Source organism: Sinocyclocheilus grahami, unplaced genomic scaffold, assembly GCF_001515645.1.
Source record: "Sinocyclocheilus grahami isolate Dianchi unplaced genomic scaffold, SAMN03320097.WGS_v1.1 scaffold997.1, whole genome shotgun sequence".
Lineage (NCBI taxonomy): Eukaryota > Metazoa > Chordata > Actinopteri > Cypriniformes > Cyprinidae > Sinocyclocheilus > Sinocyclocheilus grahami.
The window spans coordinates 453,166-479,733 of NW_015506176.1; the positions used below are offsets into that span (position 1 = coordinate 453,166).

General features: G+C 35.6%; 2 protein-coding genes across 2 annotated transcripts in view; both read right to left on the reverse strand.

Annotated features, from left to right (window-relative positions):
- dhx38 (DEAH (Asp-Glu-Ala-His) box polypeptide 38) overlaps positions 1–19,015 on the reverse strand; it is a 32,356-nt gene extending 13,341 nt beyond the window's left edge. Inside the window, exons 1-20 of the mRNA XM_016250584.1 lie at positions 18,860–19,015; positions 17,086–17,455; positions 15,496–15,695; positions 15,257–15,418; positions 12,937–13,087; positions 12,701–12,819; positions 11,720–11,799; positions 10,307–10,462; positions 10,063–10,224; positions 9,861–9,968; positions 9,641–9,762; positions 8,484–8,621; positions 8,174–8,360; positions 6,303–6,488; positions 5,958–6,098; positions 5,767–5,877; positions 4,747–4,863; positions 4,552–4,659; positions 4,358–4,470; positions 733–941 (exon numbers count right to left, since the gene is read on the reverse strand). Of these exons, the coding sequence (XP_016106070.1) occupies positions 733–941; positions 4,358–4,470; positions 4,552–4,659; positions 4,747–4,863; positions 5,767–5,877; positions 5,958–6,098; positions 6,303–6,488; positions 8,174–8,360; positions 8,484–8,621; positions 9,641–9,762; positions 9,861–9,968; positions 10,063–10,224; positions 10,307–10,462; positions 11,720–11,799; positions 12,701–12,819; positions 12,937–13,087; positions 15,257–15,418; positions 15,496–15,695; positions 17,086–17,402 (2,887 nt within the window). The 5' untranslated portion in view covers positions 17,403–17,455; positions 18,860–19,015. The remainder of the gene's footprint in view (positions 1–732; positions 942–4,357; positions 4,471–4,551; positions 4,660–4,746; positions 4,864–5,766; positions 5,878–5,957; positions 6,099–6,302; positions 6,489–8,173; positions 8,361–8,483; positions 8,622–9,640; positions 9,763–9,860; positions 9,969–10,062; positions 10,225–10,306; positions 10,463–11,719; positions 11,800–12,700; positions 12,820–12,936; positions 13,088–15,256; positions 15,419–15,495; positions 15,696–17,085; positions 17,456–18,859) is intronic.
- A 4,301-nt stretch (positions 19,016–23,316) lies between these two features.
- The window catches only part of LOC107565377 (cytochrome b5-like), a 9,278-nt gene continuing 6,026 nt past the window's right edge, over positions 23,317–26,568 (reverse strand). Inside the window, exons 3-5 of the mRNA XM_016250592.1 lie at positions 24,267–24,293; positions 24,119–24,150; positions 23,317–24,031 (exon numbers count right to left, since the gene is read on the reverse strand). Coding sequence (XP_016106078.1) covers positions 23,941–24,031; positions 24,119–24,150; positions 24,267–24,293 — 150 coding nt within the window. The 3' untranslated portion in view covers positions 23,317–23,940. The remainder of the gene's footprint in view (positions 24,032–24,118; positions 24,151–24,266; positions 24,294–26,568) is intronic.

Genomic DNA, 26,568 nt, shown 5'->3' on the forward strand with positions numbered 1-26,568 from the left:
CATTATATTCTTATATTCTGCAGTTCTTCCCTGTTGTACTGAATATCTATACTTTTCAAATTATCATATCGAAGTTAGAAATTGTGACAACCAACAGGGCACTCAGTATTCTGGGAAGTTTGTGTGCATTGGGAATCATGTTTTTTCAAATAAAGCCAAGGTAACACTGATTTTACATACAGCACACAGTGGAAACGACATGAATATGACAGTGGGCAAATGCATAAAGCGCAGCATAATTTGAAATCAGTCACGAGTTTAAAGTTTGCGCATTTCTAGCGAAGCTGAACTCTCCTCCTGTCTGTATTCAATAATATTAAAGCAATCGTTATAATACTTTTTTGTATAAATTTTAATTCCTTTGTTTAACAGTTATATCTGATTATTAGATAGACTTCTATCCGTATTAGACAGAACTGAATGACAACAGCGAACAAGAGGGAGTATGTGAGCTGTGTGCGCTCAGGTACTGAAGCAGCCGTTCTTGGCGCCGTCAAAATAAAAGACTCTGACACATCGGCCAAACAGAAAATCGTATCGGCCGATGCCGAGATTTGAAAAATGCCAGATATCGGCCGATATATCGGTCGACCACTACTCAGAACAGATCCACTCTTGACTGTACCTTTGAATAAAATGTGGCAAAAGGACAGTAAGTAAAAACGAAAGGTTAATGTGGTTTTATGTGGGGATTCTCTTTCTCAGGGCAGTGTCTGAGGCTGGTGGTCTCACCTGTGTTGTCAAGTGCCCCCAAGATCCACAGCTGGTACATGGAGTTCAGCATGTTGTCTTCAGGCGGCGGGTCCATGAAGTGGAAGAGCAGGAGATCTTGAACTCCCAGTGACTTGAGCAGAAGCACAACATTGGCCAGGTTAGTGCGCTGGATCTCTGGGATAGTGGTGGTGAGCATTTCATTCTTGAAGGCACTCTGAGTGTATAACCTGAAGTGGACCAACACAAAAGGTAAGAGGTGTCAATTCATTTGCTATAGACATTTTAACATGTCCAAACCCAATGTGACGCAGAGGTCAGGGAAAAATCCAGGGTATTTCTTGTTAGGGAGCTCACACACTATAGAAAACATAGACAGACCTTTTAAATTATAACAATATCTCATCAATATTTCTCTGTTTTTACTGTATTTTTGATTAAATAAATTTAGTCTTGGTGAGCATAAGAGGCTTCTACAATTTATATGAAAAAAAAATCTTGATTTTTCCAAACTATTAACCATAGATTAGGGAACACTATTCACTACTGACTAGCTGCTTATTATCATGCACATTACTAGCATATTTGCTGTTTATTAGTACTAATAAAGCACATATTAATGCCTTATTCTGCATGACCATATAATAGATCCTTTAAAGGCCCGTTCACACCAAGAACGATAACTATAAAGATAACAATAAAGATATAGTTCTAAAAATCGTTCTCAATATTAAAGAATAGCAGAGTCCACACCACAACTATAACGATAAAGACAAAGAGAAACGATATCGTTGGAATCACTTTCAAAAATATTTTTCTCCAGCTGATGAACGATAAAAATTTGACAGCCAATCAGAATCCATCCTGCTGTAACGAGCTCAAGAATTTAAAGCAGCAGACGCATGTGCGCTTAGAATAAACAGACGATATCGTTCGCTGGTGTGGACGCTAATATCGTTATCTTTATAGTTATCGTTCATGGTGTGAACGGGGCTTAACCCTACCCCATACCTAATCTTACCAACTACCTTACTAACTATTAATAAGCAGCAAATTAGGAGTTGATCGAGGGAAAACTCTTAGTTAATAGTGATGTTTTTTTTTTTATCTAAAGTGTTACCATATATTTAAAACCCTGTTATTAAAACTTCACTGAGTAAGAATATTTTTTATTAATCTTTATATACACACAGAGAGAGAGAGAGAGAGAGATGAAAATGTAAAAAACTAACTTATTTTTATTTAAAGAAACATTTCTTTTTAGAAGTTTACTAAAATACTAAAACTAAACCAAAAAAAAGCTCATTCAAATATGAATAAATAGTGTATTAATAATAAGTTTATATAAGTTTATATTTTAGTTAATAGTTTGTATTTTTGAGTTAAAATTGCAATGCAGATATAACTATTACACATTAAATAAGTTCTGACTGGCTGTGATGTTGTTGCTTCACTGCAGCAGTCTGATGAATAAAATCATTAATTTTATAAGAAGGCATTAGAATAAAATAAAGAGAAGTGGGTGAGAGTCTAGGAAAGAATCAGAATAAGCCTATTCAATGTAAAAGGTCAGAATAAAAAAATTAATCAAACAGATGCAAGTAGCACACCATTAAAAAAAAAAGTTTCCTACATCCCATCTTTAAAAGATCCAATAATAATGAGCCATTCCCAAACTACCCCTGAGCATCTTAAAATATCACAGCTCTCCTCACCGCTCCTTAGAGACAGATCTGAGAGAACAGCAGCTATTCAGCAGCTATTCAACTAAATGGATAATTCCTCAGAAGATGGCGTGAAGACGGAACTCTGGGAAGCTCTGTGGTACAACATATGCATCTATGCATATCAGTCCTACTGGCTCTTGTGAAGATCCCTCAATCACAGCCACAGCTTTTGAGTTATAGATTTAACACGCATGTCACACACATACACATGGCTCTTGGCTGCATTACAAAGCGTCTGGCTGAACAGAATTGATTCCTGATGCACAGATGTTTGGTAAAGGATATATGTAACTAATCCGGCAAGTGCCACACACTTTCACGAGCAGCCAAAAACACTCACAGGGAGGCAAAACAACCCCCTGCGTGTGTTTCCTTTGTGTGACCGCACAACAGCGAGACAGCGTGTCGCTGCATCTTCAGGACTGTGCAGATTTGAAAAAGGTCACAGTCAAAAAGCCCACAGGAGCCTTTGTCACACATTCTCAGAGGTGTAAACAAAAAGTAAACTGCGTGAAATCCTCTGAAGATTACCGTCCCGTCCCCCTCCTGCAGTCGCCCTGCCTGACTGATTCATCTGCCTGTATGAGCAAAGAGAGGCCAGAGTCTGTATTTACACTACAGAGACACCTGAGCGATTCGCTTCATTTGGATGATTCGTTCCAAAGTACCGGGTCAAAAAAATGACTTGCTGTTTCATCACGCAAGTTTCGCCATAAAGTCATCCTGAAATAAAAATATATCCATGCATGTGTTTTACTTTCTCGTTTTTTGAGCTCAGAATTGTTCATCAAATGATCCTAACTGGATTTTCCTGTGAAAACGACAGACTTCTCTCTGGTGACATATGCAGGACTTCTCCAATCATTTAGTTCCTGTGCAAACTCACGTTCCACTTTGAGTGAAATGCCCACATCTCAAAATCCAATGAACAGTTCATGGACAGAACCAAGTACTGCTCTACATTATTTATTTTTTGTTAATCTGTCATAATTGGGATGTATGTGACAATGTGAAAGGAAAGATTTGTCATTACTTCCACTACTAATTTCCTCTGCCTTTTGAAATAACAAAAAGACACTGCACAGCGGGGGGGTTTTGTAACATGATTTTTATAATAATATCACGTCCTGTAAAAGTAAATTGTAAATTCAAATAAATAAAATGACTAAAATTAAAGATTTTTAAAATTGACTTATTTCAGCTAGTTGTGAAGGAAACATTTCTCATTTTCATTTATTTTACCGAAGTACTAATATTAAAAAAAATTTAATAAAAAGTAAATTAATGAATATAAATAAAATATATAGTAAAATATATAATAAAATAAAAACGATATAGATGTTTAAAAATAATAATAAAAATCACAAAATCACAACAAAATGACTCAAACTAAATGCAATAAAAATAAAACAGAAATTATAAAAAGTCAAAACATCAAAAAAGTTGACAGTCAGTGATACTAAAATAACACTGATGAAGTTTCGACCTATCTCACTTCAACATGTCACCAATCACATGGTTTTACTTCTAATTGGTTACAAAAAATTAAGCATTTGCTTTGCGAATCAGTTTAACTGTATCATTAGTAACAACTGCTTCAAAATAATTATATTTTTGATAAATCGAATTTGAATCTGGTCATCCCTAAAAAGCTGAACATAAAATAACACAATCACGATGAAATCATGGAAAATGAGAGAGAGGGTGAGGGCGACTGACGGGTTGTTCAGCAATCTGATATGGAAGTGGGACACTCAATTCTCAATTGAGATTTTTGATTCTCAGTTCTCGGAATCATTTAAGCTTTTTTAGCACAGCATCATTCCAAGTCTGACCCACTCTAAACTTTGCCATTGCCATAAACTGAAAACTACGTGTGCCCCTTTGCTCAAGAAAGATCTTTCCTGATCTGTTCTTACCTGTAACACTGTCCCGGGCCTGTTCTTCCTGCTCTGCCAGCCCGCTGGTTTGCATTGGCTTGACTGATGGGGTAAACCTGCAGCGCATCCATGCCAATGCGAGGGTTGAACACCTAAACAACACAAAGTAATAATTCTGTTAGTATCAGATGTGCCATTCCCCTATTAAAGAAAGCAGTTTCACATGGTTTTACCTTCAGTTTGCAGTAACCAGCATCCACCACAAACATGATGCCGTCCACAGTCAGAGACGTCTCAGCGATGTTTGTAGCGACAATACACTTCCTCACTCCATCAGGAGCCTGACAATAAACACACAGGTTTAGTTCCCAAACCATCTTTGTCTTATGATCAGGATCTTAGAGTTTCCAACAGAGACCAAGGTTTACCTTCTGGAAGATCTTGGCCTGCAGGTCCGAGGGCAGCTGGGAGTAGATGGGCAGCACTGCCAGAGGCGGAGCGTTTTCCAGATCCTCCAGTCGCTGCACAATCTGATCTGACGTCACCTGCAGCAGCACAAACATCATTTGTGTTATACATTGCCTCATTAGACAATGCAAGCTATATCAATAACTATATTTCTAACTACCCTTTTTATCTATCTATCAATCGTGTGTACATATATGAATATCACACATAAATACCACCAGTCAAAAGTTAAAAAGTCTGTAATAATTCAATTTTTAAAAAACACATTATAAAATATTATTAAATATTAAACAACTGTTTTATATTTTAAAAGCTGAATTTTCAGCAATTTCTTCAATTTATTAGCATCATTACTCCAGTCTTCAGTCACGATCCTTCAGAAATCATTCAAATATTCTGATTTGATGCTCTAGAAACGTTTCTTATTATTATCAACGTTGAGAGCATTTATTTGACTTTTTGTGGAAACTTTTAAATAAAAGTTTGGTGTAAAAATAAAATGAAATGAAATTCAATTAAATGGGGAAAAAAAAGAAAATACATTTATTTAAATTTTCCAAAAAGTATGCATTAAACTGATCAAAAGTGAGACTAAAGTCATTTCAAGTGAACTTCTATTCCAAATAAATGCTTTTCTTTTGAACTTTCCATTCATCAAAGAATCCTGAAAAAAAATATTAAGCAGCAAAAGATTTGTTGTTGTTGTATTTCTATGATTTCTGAAGGACCATGTTACACTGAGGCTGGAGTAACGATGCTGAAAATTCAGCTTTGCCATTACAGGAATAAATACAATTATTAATTTTATTAAAATTAATAGAAAATTATTTTAAACTAATAATATTTCTCAATCTTACTGCTTTTACTGTATTTCTGATCAATGAAAACGGAAGTGTATATATATATTTTTTTTTTTAATAGTGTACATAAATTGCAATTCCATTCATAACATCATTTGCATGACTAAAGAATCTCCTCACCTCAATGTCCTCCTGACCAGGCATGAAGATGAGGATGTCACCCATCATCCCGCTGAGGTGAATCTGTAAGGCCTGTTTCACAGCCGCCTCCACATAGTCCTCCTGAGGAACCTGAATCACACCAACACTCAGCGTCAGTACAGCCCCCCAACCAGCTTCAGCTATAACTGAAGACGCTATTAACACCCCACCTTGCTGAACAAGATATCCACTGGGAACGTCCTGCCGGGAATGTTGAAAATAGGTACATTGCCGAAGAATCCTGCAAATTTGTCCGAGTCCATGGTGGCAGATGTGACAATGAGCTTCAAGTCTGAGCGTCTAGACACCACCTAAGTAATCAACAAGCCAGGTTGATAAAAAGGAAGAAGGGATGACTCATCAGTAACAAAATCTAAATTCAACAGTAGTCTTTAACTATCCATATAAGCAGCGATCAAATTAAGTGTACGAAAACCAATTAAACTGACTATGGGGAAACAGTATTCATATGGATTGATGTGAAAGTGGCTGAGGAGGACAGATAGATGGCTCACCTCTTGGAGCAGGCCGAAGAGCACGTCAGTGTTGAGGGAGCGCTCATGGGCCTCGTCCATGATTACCGCGCTATAGTGGTCCAGATCTGACTCCCGCAGAGATTCCCTCAGAAGAATCCCATCCGTCATGTATTTTATTACGGTCTTCTCTGATGTACAGTCTTCAAAACGGATGGCATAACCAACCTGGTATAGACATTAAAGAAAAAGAAAAAAACCTTAGGCATGGAAAATGCTGTTATTATAACGATACAGTGTTACAATAATATACACTACTGGTCAAAAGTTTGGAGTAATTATGAAATTTTTTTAGTGTTGTTGAAAGTAGTAACTTATGCTCACAGAGACTGCATTTGTGACCCTGGAGCACAAAACCAGTCTTAAGTGGCTGGGGTGTATTTGTAGCAATAGCCAAAAATACATTGTATGGGTCAAAATTATTGATTTTTTTTTTTATGCCAAAAATCATTAGGACATTAAGCCAAGATCATGTTCCATGAAGATATTTAGCAAATTTCCTACTGTAAATATATCAAAACTTAATTTTTGATTAGTAATATGCATTGCTAAGAACTTCATTTGGACAACTTTAAAGGCGATTTTCTCAATATTTAGATTTTTTTGCACCCTCAGATTCCAGATTTTCAGATAGCATCTCGGCCAAATATTGTCACATCAATGGAAAGCTTATTTATTCAGCTTTCAGATGATCTATAAATCTCAATTTCAAAATATTGACCCTTGTGACTGGTTTTGTAGTCCAGGGTCACATTTATTTGTTAAAAATACAGTAAAAACAGCCATATAGTAAAAGTATTATTAAAATTGAAATAGCTGTTTTACATGTTAACATATTTTAAAATATAATTTATTCATGCCATGGCAAAGCTGTATTTTCAGCATCATTACTCCAGTCTTCAGTGTCACACGGTCCTTCAGAAATCATTCTAATATGCTGATTTGCTGCTCAAGAAACAAGGCTGTATTTATTTGAATAAAATTACAGCAAAAACAGTAATATTATGAAATATTATTAGAGTTTAAAATCATTTTCTATTTTTTATATATTTATAAATTTAATTTATTCCTGTGACACCATTATTCCAGTTTTCAGTGTCACATTATTATTCAGAAATCATTCTAACATATACATATTTATACATAGCATATTTTACAGTTTATATATAAAATGTTAACATTTTCCAGATATTATAATAGATACACTTTTTTTTGGTCAACAGGCCATTCATGGATCTAGAAATCAACAATGACATTACTATATTAACATACAACAGCAACTTATTTTTCTAAAATGTGTATTGATATTCACATCAGTGATGTTTTAGTTTTAATTATGTTGTTTTTGACATTTATATTATTTTTTAAAGTCTATATATATTTTTTTATCATTCATTTTAGTTTTATTTGTAGTTATTTAAGTACTATTTAGTATTATTATTTCAGTTAACATTTTTTTTTATTTCAAATAACAGAATAACATTGAACTTTTTTATGGTTATAGTTTATTTTTTGTTTTTTATTCATTTTAGTTAATTTTAATTTTAGTTTTACTTATTTAAGTACTTCAACCTAAACTAAATGAAAATTATATTATGATTATTTCAGTTAACATTTATTTTATTTCAAATAACAGAATAACATTGAACTTTTTTATGGTTTTAGTTTAGTTCTAGTTAATGACAATAACCCACTACTACATCCTCCTCTCAGTATTGGCTTCTGGGTAAAATAACATGCAAGTCACTTGCATGAAAATCCACCAGATGGCAGTATTTCTCCATAATATTAATATATTTGTCAGGAACATGTAGAGAAAATTGGTCGAGGCACACAAGATGTTAGGCACCAACCTCTTCTCCCAGGTTACTGTTCATTTCTTCGCTGACTCTCTTGGCCACGCTCATGGCTGCCACTCTGCGGGGCTGTGTGCAGCCCACCATGCCATAGCTGGTGTAACCGTCCTCGTGTAGATACTGCGTCAGCTGAGTCGTCTTACCACTGCCTGTTTCCCCCACCACAATCACAATATTGTTATCCCTACCAGACAGACGCAAAGAAAAACATCAGCATACCGGGTGAGCAGACACATGAGCTCACAAATTTGGTGGTAGAGTTTGTTCTAAAGGAAGCACATAAGTGAATTAATTTGAGTGTCAGGACCTGATGATGTTGAGCAGCTGCTGGCGAACAGCAAAGATGGGCAGATACTGCCTCTGCTCTAACAGGGTCTTCTTCTTAGCAAACTCACTGCTCGCTTCATTCTTCTCCTTCATGTGGTCAGCAAACTTCTGCTCCGCTCTGAAAACATGAAAGATAAGAAAGAGGCCCATGAAGAATCTACAGATGTTTTTTTCAAATGATGTGCTGATTTTGGGGGAAAGAGTTTAATTTAAACATGCTAAAATGTGCCAAGCAGAGCTGGGAAAACTACATGCTTGATACCAAATACATAAAATAGATCTACACTACCATTTAAAAAAATGTTCAAATGATTTTTGAAAGAAGTCTTCTAAAGTACAATTATTTGATCAGTAAAAACTGTGATATTGTGAAATATTCCTGTGATGCAAAGCTGAATTTTTCAGTATACGCTGATTTGCTGACCAAGAAACTTGGTCTTATTATTCTCAATATTAAAAACACCTGTGCTGCTTAATATTTTTGTGGAAATCATGATACATTTTATTTTTAGGATACTTTAAAGAACAGAAGGTTCAAAGGAACGGCATTTCTTTGAAATCGAAATCTTTTGTAACATTATAAATGTTTTTACTGTCACTTGTGATAAATTTAATGCATCCTTGAGAAATAAAAGCGTTAAGTTCTTTCACAAAAATTTCCCAAACTTTTGAACTTTTAGTGATGACAGTTTGCAATGCATCATGGTATCATAACTAGATCATGACCAAATGTGTCTACAAGAGGGAATTAATGCAAACATTTGTCTTCTAAGAGATATACCGTGAAATAAATTTGTGAAATATTTTATTATGGTAAGGGGCGTTACATTTCCGACGAGTGCTTGCGGTGTTCGGCCAATCACAATGCACTGGGTCAGCTGGCCAATCAGAGCAGACTGCGCTTGTCGGAAGGAGGGACTTTGTAGAAAACAAAGCGTTTGAGAGAGGCGGGGCATAGAGGACCTACAATAATGTACAGTATTTGAAAAATAATGTGTTTTTTGAACATTAAAGCATGTCAACATATTCTGTTACACCAAATACACAAAATAATGATCTTTAAAAAAGCATCATATGACCCCTTTAAAATAGATGGAATCAGAAAATTATATATATGACATAGTGACATTATTTAACCTGTAATCCACTTTTCCATCTTCTCCAACAGCTTTTCCATCTGATCCATCCTCCTCGGTTTTCTTGATTCCCATGATGTCTCCCAGTTTGGTGCCAGCGAGCTCCCAGTGTTTGTGTTGTGCCTGTCAGGTGAAAAGAACCAAACGCAACAACAATGACATCTACACTACTGCCCTAGAGCGAGAGAAGTGTAAATGAAATATAAAAACCAGCTGAGCACCTTCTTTCTTTCTTTCTGCTCTCGGTGTCGTCTGACCAGCTGACTGCCCTTGCGGGAGATGATGGCCATGTCTGAGGTCGCGTCTTTCACTGGAATGACCGGCTCGGGCTGGAGTCACAGGACGAATACAAAAGCATCAATTAGGGACTCAGATGTTTGGTGACTCCCAAATAAGCACACTCATGCTTGGAGACGTCTGTACCTGCTTAGTGAAGACTATCCTCCCGTCCAGGAAGGGTGGCACGAGGTTATGGACAAGCAGATGCACTCTGGTTGCATCGTCTTCCTCAAAGTCTTCATCCACCTCCAAACGCTGAACCACTCCACTGGTGAGCATGCGGTTGGTCTCCCAGCATTCGTTATCCTGAAGAGAAACACACATGTGAGTAAGCACGACACGTGTTGAGGTCTTTAAGGCGCAGATGGGTGAGGATGTGCATCGGTACCTCATTGATTTGCCGTTTCTGTGCTGAGATGCGTTTCTGGGTCTGCTTCTGAAGGATCTGCTCCCTCTTCTTCACATATTCTTCTGAGCTGGATGTCAAGGGGTTGTGGAACTCATCGTAACCTTCATCCATCATGTACCAGTCTCGATCAGCTTGCTGTTTGGACATAACACAGTGAGTACTCGCCAAAATAACAACGTGAACAAGAAAGGAGTATATATACAGTCAAAACAAAATGTATAGACACCTTCAACATTTCTCACATTATCAGTTTATTCTAGCGCTGTCAAATGATTAATCGCGATTAATCGCATCCAAAAGAAAAGTTTTTGTTTACATAGTACATGTGTGTGTACTGTGTATATTTATTATGTAGATATAAATACACACACACACACATACAGTATACTTAGAAAATATTTAAATGTACATATTTATATTCATATAATTTAATTTATATATAAATACATAATATACAAACGTAACATATTTTTCTTAAATATATACATGCATGTGTGTCTATTTATATACAGTATACGTAATAAATATACACAGTGTACACACATATATTATGTAAACAAAAACTTTTATTTTGGATGCGATTAATCGCGATTAATCGTTTGACAGCACTAGTTTATTCACTATAGTTTAGAAAATGGTAATAAAACATGACAAGAACTCAGAGTTAAACTGCGTCAGAATAACGTCAGATAACTTGGTAGAAAGGTATGTAATGAATTCGGCTGAATAGTTGTCAGCTGTTAAATTTAAGTGCACAATTAGATGATACCAATTTAGGTCGACCAATTACCAAGCAATGCTTAATTTTGTTCAGTCCGTGGAGTAAAAATGTTGCATTAGCGATTAAAGAAAAAAACAGTTAAGCAAAACATGGTCAGGTCAAAGTGAATAATTTTTGGTCCCAAATTTTTATCAATTTTACTGGTAATCCACTGTATGAAGAATTTTTGGGTATACTATGTCACAATTTACTTTATTGCTATCCTCACTTACATGAATGAACTATACTGTCCTGCACTCACTAGTAAAAATATATATATATATAAAAAAAATGTGTATATTTGTCTACGTCTGAATAATTTTTGTTGACTGTGTGTATTTACGTGTGTGAACTGTATATATGTGGGCAAATTTGGATATAATTCAATTCAATTCAAAACTGCATTATTGGCATGACTGCAAAAAATACAATATTGCCAAAGTTTGGAATATATATATATAATATATATCCAACTTTATATAGAATACAAAACAAACAACAAAAAGTCGTTTTTTCTTTGACATAGTATGTGCTTATTAGTCACACACATTAAGATCAGGAACATATATTAGGAATCCTAAGAACATAAAAAGAGCATTTGGAAAATGACTGCATGGGGTTTAAGCACTCACCCTCTGATCTTCCTCCCACTCTTCCTTCTCATCTTCATTATTAAATAGGATGCCGTCCTCTCTATCCTCCCTCTTATCACCTACAAAACAAGATAACACTATAGATGCTGTACACTACTGTTCAAAAAGATTCAGTAAGAATGGTAAGATTTTTGTTTTTGAAAGAAGAGTCTTTTCATCAAGGCTGTGTTAATTTAATGAAAAAGAATCAAATCAGTAATATTGTGAAATAGCATTACGATGAAATTAACGGTTTTCTATTTTAAAATTGTGTTTATTTCTGTGATGGCAAAGCTGAATTTTTAACATCATTACTCAGAAATGATGAAATCATTCAGAAAATCATTCTAAGGTTAAGAATTCATTCTAATATGCTGATTTGTTGCTTAATAAACCTTCCTTCTCATTAGTTGAATATATTCAGCCTCGTGTTATTTTTCTTTAATGAACAGAAAGTTAAAAAAATAAAAATTTGTCAATATATAATTGTATCAATTAATTGCATCTTTGCTGTATAAGAGTTTCAATTTCTTAAAAAAAATAAATAAAATCTTACCGACCCCAAACATTTGAACGGTAGTGCATATATGATACATGTGCATTTTCAAATTAATCATGTCCGTTAATCATTGGCTTAATACGTTCTTGATATTTAAGGTATTAGGAATTCTATTTAAAAAAAAATATTTAAAAAATATTCTTAAGTAAATAAAAATATAAAATACATAATGAAATTATTAATAATAAAAAGCTAATAAATAGACAATTAAAAAAAGGCATTAAATCTAGACTTTCGGAAGTAACTTACTTTAAAAATTTCAATCAATCAATCAATATATACCAAATAAAAACAGTAGTAATAAACAAAGTTTAAAAATATAAATGCAAACATTTGAGTTAAGTAGTACACACACACAACGACAACAAAAAAAAAATCACAAACAAAATTACAACATTCTCCACCAAAAGTGGTGTATTTACCTTTTCCTCGGGACAGGCGTGGAGTGGAGCCAAGGTGCTTCCTGTCATTGGCCCACTCGTTGTACTTATATGATGGGGTTGGTAGAGGAGTTTCTGCTGGATACTGAGGTTTACTTGACCTGAACAACAAAAGTGACAATGTAACATCTACTAATACTTCTTCTGACAACACAAACCACGTCAGCACAAATAACCTTCAACGTTAATCACTGAGGCTCTGATGAAGTGATTCACACCTGTCTCTCCTCTCACTGTCGCGGCCTGAGCGTTGGCTGCGCTCGGAGCAGTGTGAGGGGGCAGGAGACAGGCTCTCCCAGTGAGGGTGGCGTGAGCTGGCAAATCCACTGTCATCCTCATCCCAGCTGGAGCGTGACGGAGTGGCCAAATCTGTGTGGACATATGAAACACACTGGATCCATCATTTACCCAAACAGGATAAGTTGCCTAACACACTTGTTGGTCCTGGAACAGTACTGCAGCTTTTGAAACACCATTCAGATTTTAGGTTTATTATTATAGTTAGGATTAGGAGAAAATTGAATTTTGGAGGGGAATTGTGATTATTATTTTTTTTAATAAAATACAGGTGTGTTGTGCTTGGTTGCAGAATTTGGTCAGACATTTGTGATTATGTATTTGTGACATTTGTGATTAAATATCTATTATTATTATAAAGCAGCTTTTCTCACTCTTTCACTGTATATTAGGGCTGTCGCAATTCGTCAATTCTATTCGATTTTTAAAAATCCTCGACTTCATTTTGCCTGCGTCGACTAACCGGCAAAATACCGTAAATGGCGGATTTGACGGACGAGAATCCATAAAACACATTATTAGATTGTTTTCCAAGGACTCATCATGATATATTAAACCTGTTTAAAAATCATAATTAAGCATAACTGTGAATTCACAAACGCTACAATTTAATTAAACAATTATAGGCGATGCAGTTATAGGCGTGTAGGTTACGTACGTGCGTCTCTCAGCGGCTCCGTTCAGTTATCATTTACATGTGTGGAGCGGCTCAAACTCCATCTCTGCATGTTGTTGTGAGTTTGGGTTTATTATAACGTTCATCTGGGAACGCAGCGAGCGCCATTTTATCAGATTTGTAAGGTAAATCATTTACAAATCCAAGCAAACACAGGAGAATACATCATTATCTCGCGGTTTCACAATAAAAGCTCAAACCCTCACTCTGAGTTGACACGTTTTGATGTCCACATATTCATTAAATTACAGTGGCGATAGCATTTCTGTCGTAAAGAAATGGCCAAATATTAAAGATTAAGTGGACATTTGAATTAAATGATGCTTGGTAAATATTAAACAAGTATTAGATCGCACAGTAATGTGTAAAAACAATCGTCAGGCCGTTGGCGCCCCTGCAGGCCTTTGTTGTAATGAGTACTGTACATTAGCTCTATTCACTGATATAGATCAGTGGCTCTATTACATTATAATACAGTATTTTAACAGTTTTGTTCAATAAAACCATATGATTTCTTGCTTTTGATACTTTATTTGAACTAATTATTATTGCCTCATTGCTATTATATATGTATTTCAAATTCAAAGGCTATTGTTCACTTAACCTACATCTATTTTTTTTACCACAGAAATGTATTATTAATTATAATATTTTATTATTAGTAGACCATGACATGTTGTCATTCTTACACTATAATACTGAACTTTGATTTCAGTGATTTGGACTATGAGATGGACACTTGCTTCTTGCACTCTATGTTGCACTTTACCTTTGCTTTAAAAAAGATTTCATAGAAATCTGGATTTAATTTGGAGTTTCACTACTGAAGTCCTCGGTTGCTTTTTTTCATCACACTGGAGATGTCTGTTTAAATCTGTTGTTTGCACATTTCTAAGAGTACTTTTAATACTTAACATTTTTAATAATAATAACATTTTAATATTGATTCTAGTGGAAACATTGCATTTATTTAATGTGAAAGCCCAACTGTTGGGGTTAATTGAAACATTTTTTTGTCCCTTTGTAGTTGCACTCACAGCTGTAATGAACAGAAGCCCAGAACATGTGGCTATATTGACATCAAGAACATGCTGACTTTCTCAGACTTTTTTGTAATTATTTTCTTTTTATTAGGTTTGTTAACATTTTTACTCTTTTAGTTTTACATTTCGTCAATGGCTTGTTTTGGTTACATTTATACTTTTTTATGGTACACTACTGAATGGCAAAGTTGCAAGTTTAATTAAATGTTCTTTAAAATTGTAGATTTTTTGGTGGGAAATTAATCGTTTAATTGATAAATTAGTCGATAGATTAATCGAAATAAAAACAGTCGTTAGTGGCAGCCCTACTGTATATCATGGAATGTATTTAAGATTAAATTCAATTGTATTATTTCATTTATATATAGATTATATAATAGAATTAATGCAACATACTTCAATATAATTATAGTCGTGTTAGGATGAAATATAACTTCTTAATACAATTCTAAGTAAGTGTCGTACAAAGTAAGTGCTTTTTGCTTATGTGTGCTTTCAATTGATCCTATTTTTTTTTCAAACCTTTGGGTCTGTTACGGGGTGATTCGGGCTCATCGCGGTGAGTACCGCGGCTCATGCGGTCGGAGCAGCCGTCCCTCTGGTAGCGTTCACTTCTCACGCTGCCATCACCGCGCTCAGAGCGACTGTTGCTGGAGCCACAGCCGCGGCTGCTTTCCCGTTCATCTGCACAAAGCCATAAAACCAAGATCAGAGCCTGACACACGAGATGGGATCTCTCAGGTCGAGAGCACCTGACTTACCTCTGTCTCGGTCACGGTAGCGGTCGTGGTCTCTGTCTCTGTCTCTGTATCGGTCTTTGTCACTGCTCTTGTCTTCTTTGGAAGAAGCATAAACCCCATGCTCACGTCTGTCCTTCTCCCTCTGTTGATGTTTCTGCTTGAACTCCTCACTAACCCCTCCTGGGTTTGATGGCGTTTCTGATCCAGTGACACGGTACTTCCTGTAGAAGCATGTAACAAACTCATGACTGCATAGCATTTCTTTCTTTCTTTCATGTGTGTCCTTGATATTTAAGATGGGAGGCATTAGGAATATTCTGGATAATAAAATTTATCAAAATTAAGTACATAATATAATATTATGTATTATTATATACATAATTTAGCATCACTGATATACTATTATATTTTTTGTTAATATCGAATTATATTTAGTTTTTATATTTTCTGTTTTCTTTATAGTTAAAGTTTATAGTTGTGTTTTGTCACTTGTATTAATTGTTGTTATTTGTTTTTTAATACACCTACAAGTTTTATAAAGCTTTAGTTTATTTCGTTTTAGGTAAAGTTTAGATTTAACTGTATATGTGACCTTGGATCACAAAACCAAGTCTTAAGCGTCCATTTTTGGAAATTGAGAATTATACATCATCTGAAAGCTAAATAAATAAACTTTCCATTGGTGTATTGTTTGATAGGATAGGACAGGAGACACAACTATTTGAAAATCTGGAATCTGAGGGTGCAAAAAAATCTAAATATTGAGAAAATCGCCTTTAAAGTTGTCCAAATGAAGTTCTTAGCAAGGCATATTACTAATCAAAAATTACGTTTTTACTATAGTTTTTATTAGTTTTAATTTTTAAATCATAGTTAAATAAAAGTATTTAGAAATTGCTGTTTTGAATTTATTTACATATGTGACAAAGGAATCCAAAAGTAATCAGATTACATTACTTTCATATTGTGATACTTGGATTACTTTACTGAATACTTTTTTGATGAAGTAATTTGTAACTGTAACGGAACACATTTTAAAAGTAACCCTCCCAACTCTGTTTACGTTAAGTAATTTACAAAATATCTTCATGGAACATGATCTTTACTTAATATCCTAATGATTTTTGGCATTAAAGAAAAATCGATCATTTTGACCCATACAATGTATTATTGGCTATTGCTACAAATATACCCGTGCTACTTATGCCTGGTGTTGTGCTCCAGGGTCACATATGTGTTTTTGTGTTGTTATATAGAGAAAACTCAAGGATGGAGACATATAACGCAGCTTTTCTTTCACTGTATATGAAAAAAATATATTTAAGATTGATTAACTATGTAAAAATTTACGTAATTACAAGGAGACCCAGAGCATATTTGTGTATTTGTTGTTTCAGTTCCTACACTTTTCAGAAATTTAGAATACATTTATGAAAGTCATTGATGAATCATAATTGTTTGTATGCAGATTTCATGCCAAAAAAATTTTGTTTATATACACACTCAGTCAATAAGGCCCACTGTTCTTAAAAAAAAATATATATATATTGTATGTACACATAAAAAAACTCATGTCTATGTAACAAATACTTTTCTTGAAGAACAACCCACCCTTCCTTTTTTGGATTCCTGCTATCGCCATCTTCTTGATTTTCATCATCAGACCCCGAATCACTTTGTCCCTCCTCCCAGTCCTTGTAGGATGACACCTTGGATTTCTTTGGTTGATCATCCAGACTTTCCTTGCCCTCGCGGTCCTTGCGTTTCTGTGCGGCCAGCAGATCGAGGCCCAGGAGCGAGGTGCGTGGAGCGGGAGCTCTGAACACATGCTGTTCTGTTGAAGCGCTCTTCTTATTCACTATCAGCCCCCCGTCCTGAACACTGGGGTCACTCCCATCCAGTCGATGCAGGGAGGAATCATCCTCCATCTCTGCTGAGGTCTTGACCACAGCACTCAGCTGATGGATTTCCGGTAAAATGTCTAAAAGAGGTTGCCAAAAGTTACTAATTTGGGCCAAAAACACATGCTGATAAAACATGACATTAACATGTGATTTATGATAAATGAACTAGTGCGTAAACTGGGGTGTGCGATATATATCGTCTGCGATAATATCGTAATTGTTGTTTTAACGATGTGAAATTTTACACTATTGAGTATTTTGCAAAAACCATTCAAAACATCTTGTGTCTCTGAGCAACATGACAGTGTTTTGTTCTTGAATGATTCAACCGTTTAAATTATTCGGTTCAATCGCAATGACTCACTTATTAACAGTGATTTGCTGCCACCTACTGGCGGTATCAATTTCAAACGTCGGCTTTTTCTTTCTTTTCTTTTTTGATTTTTTTCATGTTTTAAATCATTTCAAATATCAGTATTCAACGTTTTATGTTTAACATATCAAAACATTATTTATGCATTTGTAATTGCAGGTTAAATGCATTCATGTCTTGCATTAAACAAAATACATGTGTGTAAATACAGCTAAATGCCACTTCGGATGCAGCTTCTGTGTTGATTTAATTTGCTTGGTAACAGCCCGAATGGGTTATTATTCTAATTCCCTGATTAAATGTAAGAATTTGACTCAAAAGATAAATGGACACTTTTAGAAAAAATGGATTTATAAAGGTAAAAATGCCCAATAAAATGCAAAAATCAGTTTAAACTTATTGGAAAAGATTCATTTCTGTCAGTATGAACTGACCACCACACAGAATATGAAGAATATTAAAAACATTAGGAGTCAGCTGTCTTCGGCAGTCCTTAAGATACCAGCACAATAACACACTCAGCAAAATATCGTCTAATTATCGTTATCGATAAAATCCCAGAAAATATCGCGATATATTTGTTTGTCAATATCGCACACCCCTAGTGTTAACTTGTCATTTAAATTTGTCTAAAATGCCCCTAAGCAATTTAAGGGGCAAGTTTTGCCACTTGCCAATAAAAAAAGCTGATTTCTAATACTGATAGTTCCTGTCACAATATCATTAATGCATAGAATATATTATATGTACACATAATATATACAATATGTTACTACAGCTAGCCTAGCATCAGCCATATATATGTATACGTCAGTTTTGGTCTTAAAACATTACAAATAACTTTTATCTATAGTATTTTGTTTGCCACGGTAAATGTTTGTATGGTTAAAAAACATTAACTGAACCGATAATATAGCAATCTGATCAGAAAACGACCGCTGCCGTTATATAAAATCTACCATATATCTACGTTTATAAGAAACAGAGAGGGATGTAGCTGATGGTTAAACGGCTCAGTGATTTACACGATGAACCTCTTGATATGTTTGTTAATGTAAAGCAGTTCTGCGGCACTATTCATTCATAAGAGAGAGAAAAACGGGTTTACCTTTCGAACGATATCCTCAGAAGACAGTCATATAAGTTCCTCAAACCTGTTCTACACAGTATGATACAACTTATGTAATGTACGATATAATAAAAATATTCAAAGAAATAGCATAGCGGCAAACGTCAACAATGTGTACAGTAGGCCGCCATTACTATCCCAGCATTCACAGCCTAGTGACGTCCCATCCGGCTCCTGAACGAATCACTCTTGTGAACCGGTTGTTTCAAACGATTCAGTCAATCGGATCATGCTGGTTGTGATGGAGGTTTTGATTCATATCAGTGACTTGTCGCACTTCATTCCGTTTGTGCTGAAAAAAGTGCTGCTCGTAGACGCCTGGAAACTATTTTGCGTGATGACTTGCGAATTGTTGAATTATTTTTTAAACCGGTTTCATTGAATCAACCCGTCCGAAAGAACCGACTCACTTCAATGAGTCAGACTTAACAACTTCAAACCATTGAAGTTCCTCACACGAATATTCGAATCTTTCTTTATTTTAATTTTATTCATTTTAATTTCTTTAAATTCTGTTCTGTGCTTTGTGTGAAAGCACAGAACCACACAAATTATTTGGATGTCGCAGTGTCACTGGTTACTGGCATACTTACCGATAAATACAAGTGAGTCGAGTGAATCATATCTATTTAATTATTTTTTGCGAAACTCCTTGCAACAATCTTGTAACCACACAGAGTGAAGACAACCCTAAATTATTTTAAAGGGGTCATATGATGCAATTTCAAGTTTTCCTTTCTCTTTGGAGTGTTACAAGCTGATTGTGCATAGATAAGATCCCTGAAGTTGCAAAGACTAAAGTCACAAATCCAAAGAGATATTCTTTATCAAAGTTAAGACTCTGCCACGCCCCCCTAAAACGGCTCGTTCTAACACGCCCCCACATATCTACCTCACTATGTGGAAATATTTGCATAAGAAGGCGTGGTTTCAGTAACCGCAGTTAGTGTTGAAGCAGCATGTCAGGGAGACGCTGTGTGTTTCTAGGTGAAAGCAAAAGCACTTTATTTGGCCTTCCGAAAGTAGATACATTTAGGAATATTTAAGATTACTTACAACAGAACAGCAATGCGCTTTATGACTTTGCTATGACAATCTGGCGCTTCTGAATCAGCTACTGTTTTGTTATTAGTTTAAGTATTTGCTATTGACTGTTCAAATGCGGAGTTTTGCGCATCGTGTGTGTGTGTGCGTGTGTGTGTGCGAGTGAGCGAGCGAGCGAGAGCGAGAGCGAGAGAGAGAGAGACATCACAGTGGAGTCAGCTGTCTTAACCGTGGCTTGTGTACTAAAAACACATATTCATCACTGTGTCTGTCACGAGACTCTGTTCCCCTTCCAGGCTCAGTCTTTACATTTATTTTGAAAGATGAAGCTCGCGATTATGGTAAGCGGCTTTACATTTCCGACGAGTGCTTGCGGTGTTCGGCCAATCACAATGCACTGGGTCAGCTGGCCAATCAGAGCAGACTGCGCTTGTCGGAAGGAGGGACTTTGTAGAAAATGAAGCGTTTGAGAGAGGCGGGGCATAGAGGACTTACAATAATGTAGCGTATTTGAAAAATAATGTGTTTTTTTAACATTAAAGCATGTCAACATATTCTGTTACACCAAATTCTCTTTGGAGTGTTACAAGCTCTTGGTGCATAAAGAAGATCTGTAAAGTTGCAAAGACTAAAGTCTCAAATCCAAAGAGATATGCTTTATGAAAGTTAAGAGTCAGCCACGCCTACCTAAAACTGCTCCTAACACGCCCCCACATGTCTACATCACTATGTGGGAAGATTTGCATAACGCCACCCAAATGTTCACACAAAGAAAGAAGGCGTAACTTTTTTTTTTCTCACTGTAGTATTGTTGCTGCCGCCGCAATGTCGTGAAGGCGCTGTGTGTTTAGTTGTGAAAGCGAAACTACTTTGTTTGGCCTTCCAAAAGAGGACGATATCCGCTTCGTCATGCCTAGAGCTGATCCGGGCTGGTCGCTGAGGAAATACATCAACTTCGCACTGTGGATCACCAGATCGGCTTTCACCGTGGACGAAGCGGAGTCCAGCCCGGGGTCGTCACTTGTGGTTGCCGTAATCCCGCTGGACGCTCCTTCGTCGAATCCGCCGGCCGCGCCGTTCGTGACGCTGTTTTCGTTGTGAAAGTGAAACTACTTTGTTTGGTCTTCCAAAAGAGGACACAACTAGAAATCAGTGGTTAAGTTGTATTTACAACACTGTTCCAGAACAGTTCAACCCAAATATTCAGATGTGTGCAACGCATTTTATGGAGGACTGTTTCCTGATCCTGGTAGAGTAGACTACAATGCCGGCTGTTCTGTCTCACAGACAGTAAATACGTTTGTTATATTTAAAGAATTTGCCACTGATGATTCAAACGCGAGTTTTGGGCAGTGTAGAGTAGCACTTGTTGTTTGTCATTTCTCCGATCACAAATGCAGACATGGTTTTATGTTTACGCGGCGTGATACAACGCGTAAAAAGACAGTATAAGTCATTATATTCAGTAATTATGTCCCCACTGGATGCAACAAATGCCTCGTTTATAATGGGTTTTAATGTTTTTGCCTCGTTGCTCTGGCCGGACCGGGCATCACAATATGGTAAGGGGCGTAATATTTCCGTCACACGCTTGAGGTATTCGGCCAATCACAATGCACTGGATAGCTGGCCAATCAGAGCACACCTCGCTTTTCAGAACGATGAGCTTTGTAAAAATCGACACGTTTCAGAAAGGCGGGGCATAGAGGCGAAACAATAATGTACAGTATGTGGAAAATAATGTGTTTTTTTAACCTTAAACCGCATAAACATTTCATTACACCAAATACACAAAATAATGTTATTTTTAGCAACATCATATGACCCCTTTAAATCACTTACAGCACTAAAATTATTTTAAATAAAGTAAAACTGAATAATTTATTTCGTATACAGAAATAAACAGTAAGACATAGACATGCAGTGTCAAAGTGTCTGTACTTTAGTTTAAACCATCCATAAATGCAAATAATTTTGTCAAAAGTCTAAAATACAATATACAAAGAATGATTACATACTGCACAAATATATTTGCATTCTTAATCATTTATTGAAACCTTTAACAAACACACAAATTCAGTAAATCAGTCATATTCACGATGACGTACCACAGAAAATCCTAATCTGACAGAATTTTTACTTAAATATATGACATTTATCTTAGCAATAATAAAGGTCTTGAACTGTGATTTTTCCTTTTGTTGAACTAAAAGAGCAGATAGGGATCTAGAGACTAACACACTTGTTCTCAATTCAGGACTGAGTTTTCCCCCCACTATAATTAAAATATAAATGACATTAAAATGTGAACTAATGATAACTTGACAATGTCATCAATATCTATACATATAAAATGCACACAAACATGGACATCTGAACATCAATTGTTAGACAAAGTTGAACACATTGACTCAGCCTGGCAGGAAAATAATACATTTTCACATTTCTTGGGGCAGGAATGTCAAATGATTCTAAATATGACACTCAAACAAAACACATGGCAAGAAATTAATTGAAAAATAAATCTACTAGGAGAAACGGTTTTTATCATCCAATAATAATGATACATACGGTTAATAAAAAAAACATGACTATATAACTGCATAATAATGACTCGCTCAATGTGTTTAATTAAAAACTACCTGATTTAAATGCAATAATGTTTGGAAAATGAAATGCAAGATTTAACAACAGAAGCGAACAAAACTAGACATTTTGGTTTACTTAAACTTTTCAAGTTAAAGGCAACACTTGCATATGATGATTTGTCATGACCTGCCCTTTAAGCTAAAGCCAGTAGAGCTAGAATATACATGCAAGTGCTTGAAATGCTAAGAACAATTCATTAGAGAAGCATATGCATAATGAATCTATGAACAGGTCCTCTACAAGCTGTACAACAGTACAAGTATCAAACACTTCCCAAAACTAATGTTCTCACCAACATGTTTTCAGAAAAAAAACATTTAAACATCTCTCAAATGCATTATTACAAAAAGGCTGAATAATGGAGTCGATTTCAAGTTTGCAGATACAGGTACGGTACCACACTATAGAAATCTTCATTGTAAGAAAAAGCGTCCATATATAACATTAAAGCACTGTATGCTACATTTCAGCAATTGCACGTTGTCTGATGTTGAATGACAACATTCATGCAAAAGAGATATGACAACATTTGAAACAATGACAATATTTCCCAGGTTTCCTTAAAGAGATAGTTCACCCGAAAACCACATTTACTCACCCTCATGTCTGTTTGACTTACTTTCTTCTGTGGAACGATGTTTTCTTTTTGGAAGTCAATGGTGACCAAAACTTCTTCATGCTTACCAACATTCTTAAAAGTAACTGTTCTTCACAGATGAAAGAAAGTCATTCAGGTTTGGAATGACATGAGGGTGCGTAAATGACAGAATTTTCATTTTTGGCCAAACTATCCCTATAAACATGTTGCATTTAAAATAGCAATTTCTTTTTAATAGCATGACTCTTGCTATTCTCTTCTCTTGGAGATGTATCTTTCAACTCCACTTGTATCATTTGATCAAAATCCTTAGGTAATAAACCCAAAGCAATTCACTGACAGCCATAAATAAGCAGCTATGCGAAGGCTGTGGACATGTGATTTGATCAGCGAATTAAAAATCCATTAGCAAAAGCTGGACCATACCTGAAGGACCTGATCTTTCCAACTACACTCTAGATTAATTTAAAGGAGTTGAAGTCATTTCCAAGTACATAAAAAAAAAAAAAAGCGTGACAATCTGATGACAAAAAGCGTGACCAAGATAATGCTGCAGGTTATGTCCTGCAGGTTAGACAGAACTGCAAATTTTGGCAGAAAGAAAATGAGCCAATAGGCTTTGGAGCTTTTCCAAATAGCTAGTTGAGTGGAAACTAAAGAATAGAGGATGAGCAGGAGCTTAGAGAGTGATCTTGCTGACTCACTCACTCAAACAAGTCAAGGCCTCCAGACAAGAGAAATATATATCGGTGACAAAGTTTACAGGAGTTCAAGAGGATTTGTGCTCCAACATATAGTAACGGTACATGACGCCCACGAGTACAGCAGCTACGGTGGGAATCAACCAGGTGGTCCATGACCTGAGCAAAAGACAAACAGTTGTTTAAAAATCATATAAACCAAACAGTAGTACTGTAGTTTATGCAGAACATAGTCTGAACTCTTACCTGGCGTCTTCGGAAGTTGTGACGTAAACTTCCTAGAACAGAAATGTGATAAAGCGAGCAAATGTTAACAAACTGCGATCGCTTTTACATGACAGTCAACATGTTCATGCATCAGTCGCAAAGGTCAGGAGACCTTTTTTTTTTTTACCTTTTTTGACACTTTCTCTCGATCATCCTGAAACAGAAAAATAGGTATTATTAAAGTTCATGACTTTCCACATACCTGAAGACACAGACTAGATAAGGGACAAATAATCAATAAGATTGTACATCCACAGTTTAAGATCTTTTACTGCATAGAGTAGCACATTTCTATTAACAATACACATCTAAAAACGAGCACAGTGACTACTGTAGGAAAAACATGTGATCCAAGTAATCCTAAACATGACAAAGCTTCATATTAAGCTTCAACATACTCATAAGCTTTTAATATGTTTGAGGCATGTTTCCCTATGCACATAACTTACTCTAATATTAGAAATTCGCATGAGTATTTCCAGTTTGCATAAAGGCTCAAAGTTGAAATGTTAAATATCACAAACTTCAATTTGCACACTGTTTGGAGGACAACACTGGGCAGGATGTAGAATAACTTTTTTAATAAAATACCAAAAATAAAATTTGGCTTTTTAAATCTGATTAATCAAAGACACAATTGATTATCAAAATAAGTGTTAGTTGCAGTCCTAGACTAGATGATTACATTTACATTTAGTCATTTAGCAGACGCTTTTATCCAAAGCGACTTACAAATGAGGACAATAAAAGAGCAATGATATGCAAGCGCTATAACAAGTCTCAGTTAGCCTAATGCAGTACACGTAGCAAGGTTTTTTTTTTTTATTAGATGACTAGATCACAAAAATGTCATGTACAAGTAGGAACATGTTCTTAAAGGGTTAGTTCACCCAAAAATGAAAATTAGCCCATAAATTACTCACCCTAAAGTCATCCTAGATATATATTATGGAAGCATATAGGTAGCGAAATTCAATTTATGAATTCACTGGCAGATGAAGTGGAGCGTGAACAGAGAAATATATGAAGCGTATGGCGTTCGGATGCCATAGTATTCCAGACTATAAATGGACATTACAAGCATTACAATAATGATAAATAAAAAAAAATTTTGTATAATTAATTACTTTAAATTAATGTTTCTAATAAATACATTTATAACAGAACCTCAAGTAAACTACATGTTATTTTGTTTAGTCATATACAGGTGGGAGCTTTTTCAATTTATTACTCAGAACGACTTATTAGCCTACAACACCTTTAATGACTTATTCAGGGAAGTACGGCAGGATGCAGGAAATGGTTGAGTATTATTTTAGGTATAAAATATCATTATTGTAATGCTTGTAATGTCCATTTATAGTCTTTACACAGCAGCTTGGCTCCTTAAATGTTTAAAAACCAGCTAATTTCAAGACGTTGGGGTCACGTGGGTCACCCGCAGTGTAAGACGCTCAAAGCTCAAGACGTTCGATAGATGTTCGGTCGTTCGAACGTTTGATTTCAGCATGGAATAGGCTTCATATATTCTCTGTTCACGCTCCACTTCATCTGCCAGTGAATTCAGCGATCTTATCAGATCTCCAGCCGCCATGTTTCAAACGATCCAAATGTAACACGCTTCCGCCAATCCCCGCCTTGAAGCAATGAGTGACGAAGGGTCAGCTCGGGCGTGGGCGTGGTCAGCTCGGAATGCATTTTCAAATTGAATTTTGCTACACATATCCCACGCGTCATGATGAAAATGAAATCCCAAGTGTTCTACCTGTTAGTCTAAATGCATTTAGGACAAATAGCATTTAAATGATCATAATGCTACCATTTCTGCTTGAACATGTTACACATATCAAATCGATTTGTGTTATACTTGTTCATTTTGCAACTTATAAAGCGTTCAAATGTGCATGTAATTTACATATTAAGACTACTGTTGGAAATGGCAAATGTAAATTATATAATTTAATTTTCATTTTACTTTTGCACCAAACTTTGCACGTATGGGTAATGGAAAATGTCAATTGAAATACAGAAATACAATGCCATTTTGAATATTGCGTTGCCATTTTGAATATTGCATTGCCATTTTGCATATTAAATTGAATTTCGCTACCTATATGCTTCCATAGTATATGACTTTCTTCTTAATTCAGACGAATCCAGTCAGAGTTATATTAAAAATGGTCTTTGATCTTTCAAGCTGTTTCATGGCACTCAGCGGGTGTTGCATGCTTCAGTCCAAAACAAGTTAAATAAAAAGCGCCCATTCATAAAAAAAAAAAAAGTCTCACATGGCTCCGGGGGGTGAACAAAGGCCTCCTGTAGCGAATTGATACGTTTTTGTAAGAAAAATATCCATATTCAAAACGTAATAATCACTTTAATGTAGCTTGCGCCAACAGTCCTACACGGAAGCAGCTCCGAGTGGATGA